Source organism: Microtus pennsylvanicus, chromosome 9 (assembly GCF_037038515.1).
Source record: "Microtus pennsylvanicus isolate mMicPen1 chromosome 9, mMicPen1.hap1, whole genome shotgun sequence".
Classification (NCBI taxonomy): Eukaryota; Metazoa; Chordata; class Mammalia; order Rodentia; family Cricetidae; genus Microtus; species Microtus pennsylvanicus.
The window spans coordinates 71,372,807-71,386,566 of NC_134587.1; the positions used below are offsets into that span (position 1 = coordinate 71,372,807).

Below are 13,760 nucleotides of genomic sequence, written 5' to 3' on the forward strand. Positions count from 1 at the left end.
ACGAATTTGAGGTACCAAAAGTTCACATATTAGGCAAAGATTCTAATACAGATTTACATCCTTGTCTTTAAAAATGTTTTATTTTGAAACAGGGTATTGCTAAGTTGTACAGGCTTACCTGAATTCATAATTCTCCTGCCTCAATCTCCAATGTGGTTATACATGTGATCTGCACACCTAACTATAGAATGACAATTATAAAAATGTTTCTAAGTAATTTGCTGGCTATTATTTTTGTCAATTTGGCATAAACTAGGGTCACCTGGAAGAGGGACCCTCAGTTGAGAAAATTACCTAATCATATCGATGGGTAGGGAAGATTGTTGGACATTTTCTTAATTAATGATTGATGTGGAAGTGTCCATTACACTGTGGGCAATACTGTCACTGGCTATGTGGTCCTGGGGTACATAAAAAAAGAAAACTAAGCTATTTATGGGGACCAGGTCAGTAAGCAACATTCCTTTGGGGACTCAACTTGAGTTTCTAACTCCAGACTCCTGCTTAAGCTCGATGACTTCTGTTCATAATTGACTGTCACTGAGACAATTGAAAAAAATTAATGAAATTTATGCCCTCGCAATACTGAAATGGGCAGCCTGTTCATGGTTAAGTTGATGAGGATGACTGACCAGGTCTCTTCCTCAAATGGGCACCAGATCTCATTACAGATGGTTGTGAGCCACCATGTGGTTGCTGGGAATTGAACTCAGAACCTTTGGAAGAACAGGCAGTGCTCTTAACTGCTGAACCATCTTTCCAACCCAGCCCTTTTCTCTCTGAATAGCTTTTGGTTACGATGTTGTTTTTCATCAGAGAAATAGAAAACAAAGTAAAGCAAGTAGGTTGTTGAAGAGGTTGCTCCTGTAGTATGGCATGCTCTGCAGCTCTTGTTTGAGGGAAGAGCGTTCTTGGGGCTTATACACCAGTGGCAGGCACACTTGCTATGAACATGATGTTCTCCTTCTTTACTGTCCAACACAGTATTCCAACCATGAACCACGAACCACTTGAAATGTGGTAGCACTCGATTTTTAATGAATGTAAATACACACACACACACACACACACACACACACACATATATATATATATATGCAATTATGTTTTGTCTTTTAGCTTATTGATTTACAATCTAGTCTTTGGCACAATTTAAACAGTTACGTCAATTCTGAACCAAGGTAATTATTAAATGAAAAGACCAAATCATGAACTAATCACAATATTTCATATTCAAAAATGTATAGCTGGCCATAGAGTCAAAGAAATATACTCCCAAGTTCAAAGAACTTTACAATAGGAGATTTTGACCTTGTTAGAGAATTGCAATCCTAGGTGGAGTGCACTATGATATTCTTAAAAGTGCAACAGCTGTGGGGTTTTGCTGTTGCTGTTTGTTCATTTTTTGATATGGTTTTGATATTTAGCCCAGGATGACTTTGAACTAAGGATTTCTCCTGTCTCAGCCTATGGAGTGCTGAAGGTATTATAACCGTAAATCACATCTGGATTGGTGAAGCAGTCATGCACACGCCTCTGCTGAACTCATTTTGGTCTACATGGACCATGTGGCCTCCCAGTCACTCCCGTTTGCCTCCTGTTAAATCTCCCCTCCTGTTGAAACAATTCTGTTACTGAAACAAGGAGGCCTGGTTGTGTGTATATAAAATGCACCGGAAGTGCTCTGGTCAATGGTTTTACTGGGCCTTCAACTTCTTCATTTCATACTCAGGCCTGAAAACCTTGCAGCTCTTAAAGCTGCAGCCAGGAGAAACCTGCACATTGTGGCTCACTGAGCTCTTTATGTTCATTTAATGAGACAGCCGGCAATATTCAGGTATGCTTCAGGGATGCTAACAGAGGCAGGCTGAATTTACATATTTATGAGACAAAACTGTTTGAACTTATACACACATACACACATATACACATTGTGTTGCTGGGGTGGTTTCTTTTAAATGCTTTACATGAACAATATTTCCCCAGGTTGCATTATTGATAAACATAAGAACTACATCTGGAGGAAATCCTTTGAAATTAGGTTCTAAATCCACATTAATGCCAAATAAGTAATGAGTACCGAGAGGTACTGGATAGAAGTGCCGTGTGCCATGAAGGGGAAAAATGAGTTGTTTTATTTTTTATTCTTTACATCCTAAAATGAAGATATGAGATCTTAATTCTTTGCTTTCCTCATGTTAAAATTATGACTGTGTATGTGTGTGTGTGTGTGTGTGCATGTTGTGTATGTCACTGTGTCATAAAATACAATAACAAAATCAAGTCTTAAAAGGTTACTGCCTTGAAAACGTATCTTGAATCCTCAGTCTTGAGGCAGAGCCTCAGCAAGGAGGCACAAAATGGCTGGTTCTGCCATTGCAGAGGAGGCCTGGAGAGGATAGACCCCCTGTGGCCTTTTTCAGCTCACCCCTCTCTCACCTCTAGGCAGCTGACATTTTCTATTGGTTAGCGGCAAACCTGAGCTGATCTAATGCTCTATGAAGTCCGTTGTAGATATCTTTTTTAGAACAGATCTTAAAGCACTTAAGCCTACATTAAACATACATCTTAGGCAGCGAGAGGACTGTGTTGTTTGTGTTATTTGAAGACATTACTGTTCCCACCCGGTGCAGCCCTGTAATCAGAATGAAGGAAGGCCGATAGGTGGGGACAGTGTCTGTTTACTCGACTTCCTCAAGTGGAATATTCTTTGATGGAACGACTGAACGGCATGGCCATAATCAGGTGTTATCAGACAGGAAGAGTTGGTCTGGAGGCTCATCTTCTTGCAAAGTTTTCTAGCATTTAGTATTTTATGGGACAGAACTTCCAGTGAGATATGAATGAGAAAGAAGACACGTAACCATGCCCTAGCAGCAGCCTTCCTTCTTGGTAGAGAGCCAAGCTCTAGCCGAGCGCATATTTGTTATCGTTTCTTTGAGATACAATAAATTTAACAGTTGTCACAAGCGTGTCCTAACTATGGTAAACATTTCATTATAGTGATAGTTGAAGAAAATTCTAAGATGGGCAATATCTGCCAAAATGCTCCTTGAAAAAAATTCTATACTAATTTTGATAAACATAAACTCTATTAAAAGTGCCAAAAATATACATCGGAGAAAAGACAGCCTTTCAACCACTGTTGTTGATAAACTCAGATAGTCACATGAAGAGTGAAACTATCCCTATCCCTTACCCTGTGAAATAAACAGCCTTAGGATGGGCAGGTTGGCCTAGTGAGTAAAGGTGTTTGCTATCAAGGCTGATGATGTGAATTTGATCCCCAGGACCCATATGGTGGAAGAAGAGAACCAACTGCCACAATGAGTCCTTTGATGTCCACACGCGTACTGTGGTACGCAGATGGCAAAGTCAACCTAATCCCCACCACCACTGCTACTAAATAAACAATGTGATGAAATACCAACTACAAATGGATTAAAGACTAAGACTTGAAACTTAGAAACTGTTACAAGGAAAAGTAAAGAAAACACTTTAGAACACAGAGATAAGCAAAGATTTCCTGAACAGGACTCTAGCCACCCAGGAAGCAATGCTAACAATTGCCAACTGTGGTATCATGGAAATAAAAGCCTTCTGCACGGTTGAAGGGAAGAGTTCATTGGATGAAGAGACAGTCTACAGAATGTGAGAAAATCTTTACCAGTTATATGTTTGACAGAAGATTAATATCTAGTCAAAAAACTCAAAAGAAAAAAAAATTAAGCAAGGAGAAAAAAAATCAAACAGTCAATAAATGGGCTAAAGAACTGAACAAATTGTTCTTTAAAAAGGAAGTCGAAATAGCCCATAAACATCACAAGTTCAACCTCACTAGCCATCTAGAAAGGAAAGTTAAAAACAGGTTGAGTTCCCATATCACACCAGTCAGAATGACAGTCATTAAGAAAATAAACAACAAGAAATTCCGCAAATGTGTAGACAAAGAGAAATCTTACATTCTGTTGGTAGGAATGGAAACAAGACCAGCCACAGTCAGAATCAGTATAGAGATTTCTCAAAAATACCTAAGAGTAGATCTGTCATATGACCCACCTGTGCTACTTTTGGGTATTTACTCAATGGGTTCTGAGTCAACATATCCCAGTGATACTTATACATCAATGTTTGCTACAGCACTATTCACAATATTGAACTACAGGAGCAACTTAAGTGTCCAATACAGAGGAGTGATGAAAAAAATGTATGCATACACAATGAACCCTTTTTTAGTTGTAAGGAACAAAGTGATGTTGTTTACAAAAAAAAAGATACAACTGGAAAATATTTTAAGTGAATTAAAACATTCTCAGAAAGACAAGTACAGTATTCTGTTTCATTTGTGGGTTCTAAATTGCTTTTGTTGGGGGTATTTTTATCACAGCTACAGAAAATAAACTGAGGGTCTAATAGAAGTAGGTGGAGTGTGAGATTAGGAACATCAGGGGACTCTGTAGATTCATGATGTATTCAATATACACTATATACTTGTATGAACATGCCCTCGTGTTAAACAGTTCTATGTACAACGAATATATGCAATGAAAATCATAAATGTGTTACTAACGGATAATGTCTATTATCATGAATACATGAATATTTTCCAGCACTGTATATATTTATATAACAGCTTTTACTACATACTTAAAGTCAGGAACTAAACTGGTAATTAGCAAAATCCAGAATGTTATTGTTTTATTTTTACTTTCCTGGCTTATTAATAGTCTTGGACATGGTACAAATGAAGTATTTTTCTGTGTATGTGGAGGGATTAGTGTGAGGGTGACAGAAAGAAAGCCAACAATGTACACATTATTTTTAGCTCATACTACATTAGCTGATAATAGCCATGAAGTGTTTTAGAGGCTCAAACAGTGAATTGTTGAAGCTTTCTTAAAATGGAACAGTTTTAATGGGTTAGTAAGTATTAATGAATATCACATATAAAACCATAAAAATACAACCCAGATGATTTTAGATATTAAAGTGATAGCAATGATTCTATGTGGGAAGTTCTGAACACATTATGTAGCAAGGTAAAAATACAGAACATGAGTAAATAACCAAAAAAGAATGAAAGGAAGGAAAGAGGGAGGGAGGAAAGGAAGAAAAGAAAGAAAAGAAAAGACAAAACTAGATGGTATATTCTGGATGAAGAAGTCTCTTCAGATAGGCTTAAAGTTATGTTTTAATCGCTCCTTAATTCAAAACAATTATGTATCCCAGGTTGAGGTTTTTTCAGAAACCCAGAAGGGACAGGTGGCCTCTGCTGCTCATGACAGCTATCACAAACACCTTCTAATAACAAGTGCCACCAACTACTACTTGTAAACCTTCTTTATCTCAGGTAATTAGAGGAATGAAGGACCACTAGGGTAAAAAGATTTAATGAGCGAAGTTCAAAGGTATATCTACTGAAAAGCATATCTCGAAAGCGACACTAAAGTTTTACTGACATCGGCATACTCCTGAATCATTCAAGGAGGATACCTGGATTCCATAGGGAGAGAAGAGCATTTTCCCTAGCACTAAGAAGGGAGGATGACCAGCAGGAATAGATAGTCAAGTACAAGCCTGTCTTTCTTAGCATGTTTTTAGGACTTCCCTTGCAATGCACAGTTGAGTTGCTGTAAAATCTGGTTGCATCGAAGGAAATGAAAATAGACTGTTAAAAAGTATTAGGGATAAGCTCTCTAGGAAAATGTCTGTCTTACTAGTGCATACATATGCAGTGAGAGTACCCTTCCACGGAATGTCCAAGCTGGTTGAGCACTGACTTTGATGGCAACGAATGAAGGCAATCCACAGTAGATTATCCACAAGAGACTGGAGCTTCGTCTTTAGCACCTAGATGAGTTACTGAACATGATCTAGTTGAAATTATTTGTGCATTTAGACAACTGTTTAGCGTTATGTAGCAATCCCAACATGTACTTCTCTAGTTAGTCATCCATTCTTTGTTTTTGAACCCCAAATATATTTTCTCTTATAAATCATTCTCCTTTGAGGGATGGGAGGGAGAGTAATTGAAGAATATAAAATAACAATTATAAAAATAATGACGATTATAGGATGTGTATTGCTGCTTTACTGGAACTCTACACAAAATCCCACACATATTAAAACAAAAGCCCCTTTGGGGAGTTAAAATTAAGCACGACCTTCACAATGACTTCCGTTCCTTACAAGACAGACAGAGAAGGTCTGGGGATGCAGTTTGTCATGGTGTCACCTCCTGGCTCATGTTCAGGATTCAGTTCCCTGCATCTCCTCTATTGATAAACATGAGTTTTCCAGTTCAGTGTCTTAGAACCTAGTTACTGAGAAAAACTCTTCATAATGGACTTAATGACCCGACCCAGGACTGGAATCGTAGGGATCTGGAATGAGGTGTATTAGGAGATCTATGCTATTTATATATGAGCAAAGCTTCCTCGGAGTGTTCTGCATTATCCTTGCTGCTATTAATAAACCACACTCTTCAGGAGTATCTAATGTAAGATGATTCTTACATGATTAAAAGCACCTAAAATGGAAAAGGACATTGAACTACCTCTGCCCTAATAGCCCATTATTAGACTGTATCCCGGGTAGTCTATAACTGCCTGGTGATAGATAGGCATGATTCATCATTGTTGTTTGCTTTCCAGCCTTCAGTAGACTCAGGCAATTTTCTTACTGCTTTTCCCATACCAACCAATTCTCTGTTCTGTGCTTTGTGCCCTATCCTTTCTTGACCAGGCATCTCTGTCTTTTGCTCTTAAATATTATCCATAAAGATTTGCAAAATGGTCTCAAAAAGTCTTCTCCATCATTTGTATCACATTTACGCTTTTCCTGTATTATGATGGTACTTTTAGATAGTTTCATAATTTAGTAGACACTATTTTCAGTGTTCATGAATTTAATCTGTGCCCCTTCTTGAGGGCCGATTGTCTCATCTCTGCATAGGGCACACAGTAACATAGCTCTTGGTCAAATTGTGTGGGTTTTTCTCCCAAGTTTTCACTGAAGAACCCTCTAGTGGTGTTTAGGAAGCTGGTATGGCTTGAATGACAAATTTCCCCCATAGGCTCATATATGGGAACACTTTTCCCCAGTTGGCGGCACTCTTTGGGGAAGATATGGAACCAAAGTTGGGTTTGCTAAAACAGCTATATCACTAAGAGCAGGCTTTGGGGGCTGATAGCCTTGCCTCATTTCTCACTCCCACTTCTTCTTCCTGGATGTAGATGGAAATACAATCAGCCAGCTTCCTGCTTCTGCTGCCATAACATCACAGACTCCCTTTGGAACCATAAGCCAAAAAAATAATCCTCCTTTTACCATAAGTTGTTTTTGGTCATGGTAATTTACTACAGCAACATAAAAGAAATTAATACAGACAGTCATAATCCTCAAAGCACACACACACACAAAACTGTAACAAAAAAACTGACCTGAAATGCACAAGGAGTATTGTCCACGCAGTAAACTCTCAGGTTGTAATCCAAGGAGTTACAGGACATGCAGCCAAACACGGCCACCTTGAGCTGCTTTACGGCACAGTCTGTGATTGGCTCTCCTGTGAGGGCGTATGTTCCAAAGCTGTCAAGTAGCACGTGGCAGGCAAAAGGATCCAAAAGGCAGTAGCAGGATGTCGATTCATCCTCCACTGACATCACTTCCTGTTAGAGAGAAAGACGTGTTGAATTTTTTCAGTTTGGAAATACCACAGGACCCAACAGTTTAGAGATATAAATAAGCTTTTCCCGAATATTTTATTGCCTTAAATATCAATGTTAAATTGTTGTTTTTCTATTAAAATAACTGCCGAAGGCAAAAATGCATGAAATGGTTGTGTACGGTGTCATGTCCATTTTAATAGGAACAATAACAAAACATTGCTTTGGAATTTCCATTTCTAGTTAATTGTTCAATAGCAGCTTTTAAAATGTTGAGCCTTAACCTCAATAAACAAACTTACATTATTATTACTTTTTTTTTCAAAGATCTATTTCTGAAAACCTTCTAAAATACCCTTAAGTTGATGTTTATTTTCACGCCAACACTTTATCCTCTTTCATTTCCCTGCAATCATTCACAGAGGACCATTAAATAAATGACTTGGATAAGATGTACTAGAATATTTCACCTTCTCTGATAAGAACTTAGGCATGTGTAACCAGTTTGGTGGAGCATAAATACAACACCATCTGGATGGAGAAGATGGTGAGGAAATGCTGAGAAATAAAGTGGTAAAAATCTAGGCAAAACAAAACACAGGGGGAAGGAAACTACAACATGACCCCTCTACAAACTGCAGAGCCCCAAGTGTTCTTCAGCCACAGTATCAGGACTCAATACATAGCAGAATACATTATAGAACACAGAAAATGGACTATCTCAAGACATAGCTGGGTCCAGCAGATGTAATTTATTACAGCAACTATATGTTTTCCCCTAGAGAACTATGACTTTCTTTTACTTCTTTTGCCTGAAGTACCTCCTGGGAGGCAAGATTCCAGGACTGGCAAATGCAGGTTACTGTGATTTCACCTGGTTTTATTCAAACTAACTTCAGATAGACATAAAGAATTCCCTATTGGACAGGCAAATCAGTGATTTAACTTAAAGTAGTAATTCAGTTTCCATCTTCCTTGGCGGTGGCTGTGTCTTTGACTGTGAGCCTCCTATTATGTATTCTCATTCTTTTCCCTTGTCTCTCTCAGATTGAAATATATTCCTTACATGTACTGATTTCCACAGGCAATCAGTATTGATCATCCTCTATGTATTTGCTAATGCCATAAACATATATTAGGCACCTGGTGTGTTCCCAGATACTTCAAAGCTTAGCTTGTCTTTTTGAGCTACATCCTTATTGGCACAGAGTAATGTCATCTCAGAAAAAGGACATGGCCAAGGAGGAAGTCTGGAAACTCGTCAAGTAGGTACATAGTGTATGCATTTCTACAGGTAATTACACCTGAATTCTCAAACCAAACAATAACTCTGGATTATAGCTTGCCTCTTTTTTTCATTATTACATGAAAAGTCTAGCTAGCAAACACCTAGAGGACTGTATTAATTGCATACCACAACTGCTTGGCAACTATCAAACGTTCACTATTTCACAGCTGATCCATTGTAATAAGAATGGTGAAGAAAAAATCTAAACCATCCATAGGACCCAAATTCCATTAAAAAAAAACACAAAACCCACACAGCATCTCACCTCCCACTTCCCCTGCTGTGTCCTCTTCTTCAAGTGGATGTTCCAGTGCTCTGAACTGACGTCTGCACAGTGCGGGATGGTCAGTGCAAAGGGAGTTGTGACGAGCATATCCGGAGGCCCACAGGTGACTTCAGGACTCAGGAGTACCTCAGATCCATCTGACTGCAGGCTTCAGAGAGGAGAAAGAATAAGACAGGGTAGCATGTAAAAGATGAGGGACTGTGAATGAGAACTCAGTTACAGATGGGGAGATTCTACAAGCAGAGTGAGATCCCTCTGTAGAATGACAGGGAGGACAGGAAATAGCCTGAGACTGCCCAGGCATCCTGACTCACTTATGGTTAGGTCTCAAATGATTTCTTCAACAAATCAACAAAGTGACAACTAGTCCTTCGCAAATAAAGGAAGGGGTCAAATAACCCTAAAAGGCACCTGCAGAGCCAATACCAGCTAACAAATTATCATTCTCATTAACATACTCCTCATTTCTCCTTCTCATTAGCATATTTCTATTGGTGATAAATCCTGAGAATTGTACAGATCTTACTTACTTGGTTGTCTTATCACCATATCCCTTTCTCAAAATAACATATTCAATAATATTTTAGTGCTCATAAATGAGGAAACAAGCTATTATGCACCAAAACACTACCTTGAGTATATACAAATTAGACATGATGATTCTGGTTTACAAACATTTATTTCTGCAATGTACAAACATACCAGTTTTATAATATTTTCACACTGATCGCTCGGTGGAAAGCCTTAAGTATACATAATCATGTACACTATATCTAATTTTCAACTCTATTTTCAATCCTAATTTAAAGTCGTTTCACTCAAATCTAGTGTTCAGGTTTTCCTATGTTGTGAATTACTTACAATGAAAACACTAGTGGAGAACAGACAAACCCATGTGAAAGTTAAGTAAAGGGGCATACCTCATTGACTCCCTCTGTTTCGTTACCTAGTTCCCTTCACACCACCCATATTGGGAATGGAACACTGGGGCCTTAAGCCTTCCTCCACTCCTCAGCTTTACTCAGTTCTCCCCAGAAAGAGCAAAAAATAACATAATAAGAAGTCCACTTCATTTCTCCCAACTGTCTCACTTGTGTTGTGGGTGTTCACTTAGAACTAATATAATGATAGAGCCAATAACATCATTGCGGACTCACAGGTGAGCAATGCATGTTGAGATATAGGTCAGACAGGTACTATCAATGTTTCTATTCTCTTCATTCAGAAAGACATCTAAATGTGTCATCCTGGATCCCCAGAGAAAGCTCTGGAAGCGTAACGTTAAAATTTGGTTCTCAGAGATAAAATTGGTTCATGGTCTTGTGGAGGCAAATCATCCTTTAGGAGATCACCTAGAAGCTATTAATTTCTGGATCCCTTTTGTTCCCATTCGCTGACCTGCCTCAAATTCCTCATGGCCACACCTGGACTCATTGCCTGCAGTTTTCTGTTGCACTAACCCCAGGTCACATAACAGAGCAGGATTGCCTACATCCACATCCACTGTACCCAAGACAGAGCTGAACATGATCACTTGGTCACCTTCCCTCCTCAAGAAGCCCTAATAATGCTTTAAAAAAGATTATTATTCCAAAATGTCCAAATAGGACAGCTCTTTCTCTACAAATAGAGCATATGTTAAGCTGAGAGACCCCCTGCCTTTATATTGGAGCAGCAAGGGAGATTACAAAGCTGCATGAATGCAGTAACACGCTTTGGAAAGCCTAGAACAATATACTCAAGGCTTGAAAACCATGTGAAACTCAAGCGTGTGCTCTCAGCACACAGTGGTGCCCTGTGTGTGAGTGGCTGCCAATGGCTATTAGAGAGGGTTAAGCACTTTCTTATAATTGCCATCTACATTCATCATGGACAGAAAAACCAGGGATGCTTTTGAGTGACCGACGACAATCTCTCCTAAAAGAACTATTTAATTGCTTTCAGAGAATCATCCCCCTCATTGAACATATTGTTCAAACATATGGGAACTGGGGGAATTATTTAATGCCAAATGAACTGAAATCAGCTAATTAGAGGAACCCGGACACTCACTGTGAATAGCAAGACTCCTCTCAGTCTTAATGGAACCAGGACCAGCACTCGCAGGCACAGTACGCTGAGTATTCATTCGAATGCTGGGACTTTGCATTTAATGGGCCTTGGACCCCACCGTAAGTGTAAAGCCAATAAATCAAAGTTTATATGTAATCCTCCTTCTCTGAAAACAGTGCCTGTAGATAATGGTATCTCCCTGGTGGTGGAACAAAACTTAATCTCTCCTTTTTTCTTTCCATCGGTAATAATAATTTGCCCTTTTCTGTCACTGTCTATCCTTGGCAATCAGGGAGACTTACAAATATTAATTAAAACCCTCGGCACACCTAAGAAGGCATGCAATTGTTGTATAAGGTCACCGAAATGTCAGTCAAAGGGATGCAGATGAACCGCCCTAAATCTCTGACTCATTGCTCCTGTGTTCTGTGAGCCGACTGTTTCTTTTTTCTCTATTGCTATCAAAAGATTGCTGGCCAAATTTCTGGCTTTTATGACATCCCCAGGAAAGATGAAGATGGAGAGTATGATCCGAGTTGAGTCACAGATAATGATTCAGGACATTTAAGGACAGGATTGGGGAGAGAAGCCTTTAATTGAGTGTGGACAGAGAGGATGCTGTAGAAGGAAAGCTTGGATGGCATTTGCATTTTCTCACATTATATAATGTATGACAAGGCAGGACTCATGTCCTTGCTAGGAGAAAAGGCAACACATTTTTTTTCTAGAATTGCTGTAAGCTAATAATAACTGCAACTAATAACGGCCGTGACTTCAGAACCATAATATGAACTAGTTCATCACATCACACACCCTATTCTGCTTTCCGGATTGAAAAACTTTGCTGCCTGGGACCTTTGTTACATAACGTGCACATTGTTCTCCATCTATATATATACACAAATGTACATTTATAGGCACATGCATATATGCATATAATTTAGATCTTCTTTATGTAAAGATAATTTGAGATCCAAGTCTAATCTCTAGAGGAACTTGGTTAGCTGAGGTAACACATTTATTTAGTAACTTATCAATGTGTCAATCAATACAAGCTTTAATAAAAGGGTCACAGCCTCAGGAATGTATATCACCAGCAGTTAAAGAACTCTGGCCACAAGGCTGGTCTTCTTGCTCTGTCTTTGCCTTCCAGTCTACTCTCAACTCAGTCACATGCCAGTTTGCTCTCACCTCAAGGAATTGGGACTATTTTTGCTGCTCTGCAGTGCTAGGCATTGCCTGAAAGACATGTCCTCCAGAAAGCCATTGGACTCCCTGTCCCATTCAGGTCTTATGGAAAAGGCATCCACCAATGAGGTGCTCCTTCCCCATGCCCTGGGAACTGGAACATGCCCTACCCCAAGGGCTGGCTGCAGCTTTCCTTCTGCTCAGTGCCTTCTCTTGGACTGTCCCTTTTGCTCACTTGTTCTTGTATCACCCTGAGCTAAGACATACTTACTCTCCATGAGGCTAGAGATTTAAAATAATGTTTTGTTCATTATGGTATTCTTAGTGTCCAACCGGACTGATTGTAAACCCTCAAAACTTTGCTCAGAAGAACACAGAAGCCAGCTTGAAGGGGCTACCAATGATCAAATCTGAAACATTTTGAGACTCAAGGTAAGTAAAAGTACATAGGACAAGGACACACCAAGCTACATAAGAATGCATAGGAGCTACTGATATAGACTGACGAACAAGAAGGAAAAGTTAGGAAAGACTAAGGGATAAAGGTAGGAAACCATCACTTAGCCATTAGCCAGAGTAATTCTTGATCTACCCGAGATTTAGAAATAATATAAACCTCCTGGAGGGATGTGTGTGGAGTTCTGAAGAACACACAGATCCAAAGCACTTACCATGAGGTACTGCTAATTACAAAACACAAGTATTATGTTACATGGGTGATTTGCCATGTACAATTTGACACAGATTGTCAACCTCAAAGTTACCAGTAGTAAAAAGAACAGACAGGACACATCCTGAGATGGGGCACAGTGCAGAGAGTTTGGCATCCCTTCTTGACCATTCCCAAAGTGCACAACTTATATCTCAGCACCGAGAAACACGAGAAGGGGTCCGTTTGTTGGAAAATGCACAACATCATCATTCTGCAGGCTTAATTTTCACTGACATGAGACTCAAAGACAAAATAAATCCAGCTTCACGTAGACTAAAGACACATGGCAATCAAATACAAGGAACTATCTTGGGTTCTCATTTGCCACGACGAGCCTTATTCTGATAAAAGATGAAATAAATATAAGGTTTGTTCAGTAGGTCATTGTATTCTATCAGTGCTAATTGCCTGACCCTGATAAACATGCTGTGGTCACAAAAGATAACTCCAGCTTTGGAGTTAGATATGCTGACATATTTGGGATAAAGGGGCATCTTGTTCACAGAGATTATAAACCTTTCCTTCGTGTGTCCATGCATGTATTTTACTCACTGTATAGACATACAG

The 13,760-nt window shown here is 39.2% G+C and overlaps 1 protein-coding gene across 8 annotated transcripts in view; it reads right to left on the bottom strand.

The window, feature by feature from the left end:
- The window catches only part of Unc5d (unc-5 netrin receptor D), a 517,885-nt gene that overhangs the window by 34,083 nt on the left and 470,042 nt on the right, over nt 1-13,760 (bottom strand). For all 8 annotated transcript variants that reach the window (XM_075986467.1, XM_075986466.1, XM_075986465.1 and 5 more), the window contains 2 exons: nt 9,221-9,389; nt 7,443-7,670 (listed from right to left, as the gene is read on the bottom strand). In XM_075986467.1, coding sequence (XP_075842582.1) covers nt 7,443-7,670; nt 9,221-9,389 — 397 coding nt within the window. The remainder of the gene's footprint in view (nt 1-7,442; nt 7,671-9,220; nt 9,390-13,760) is intronic.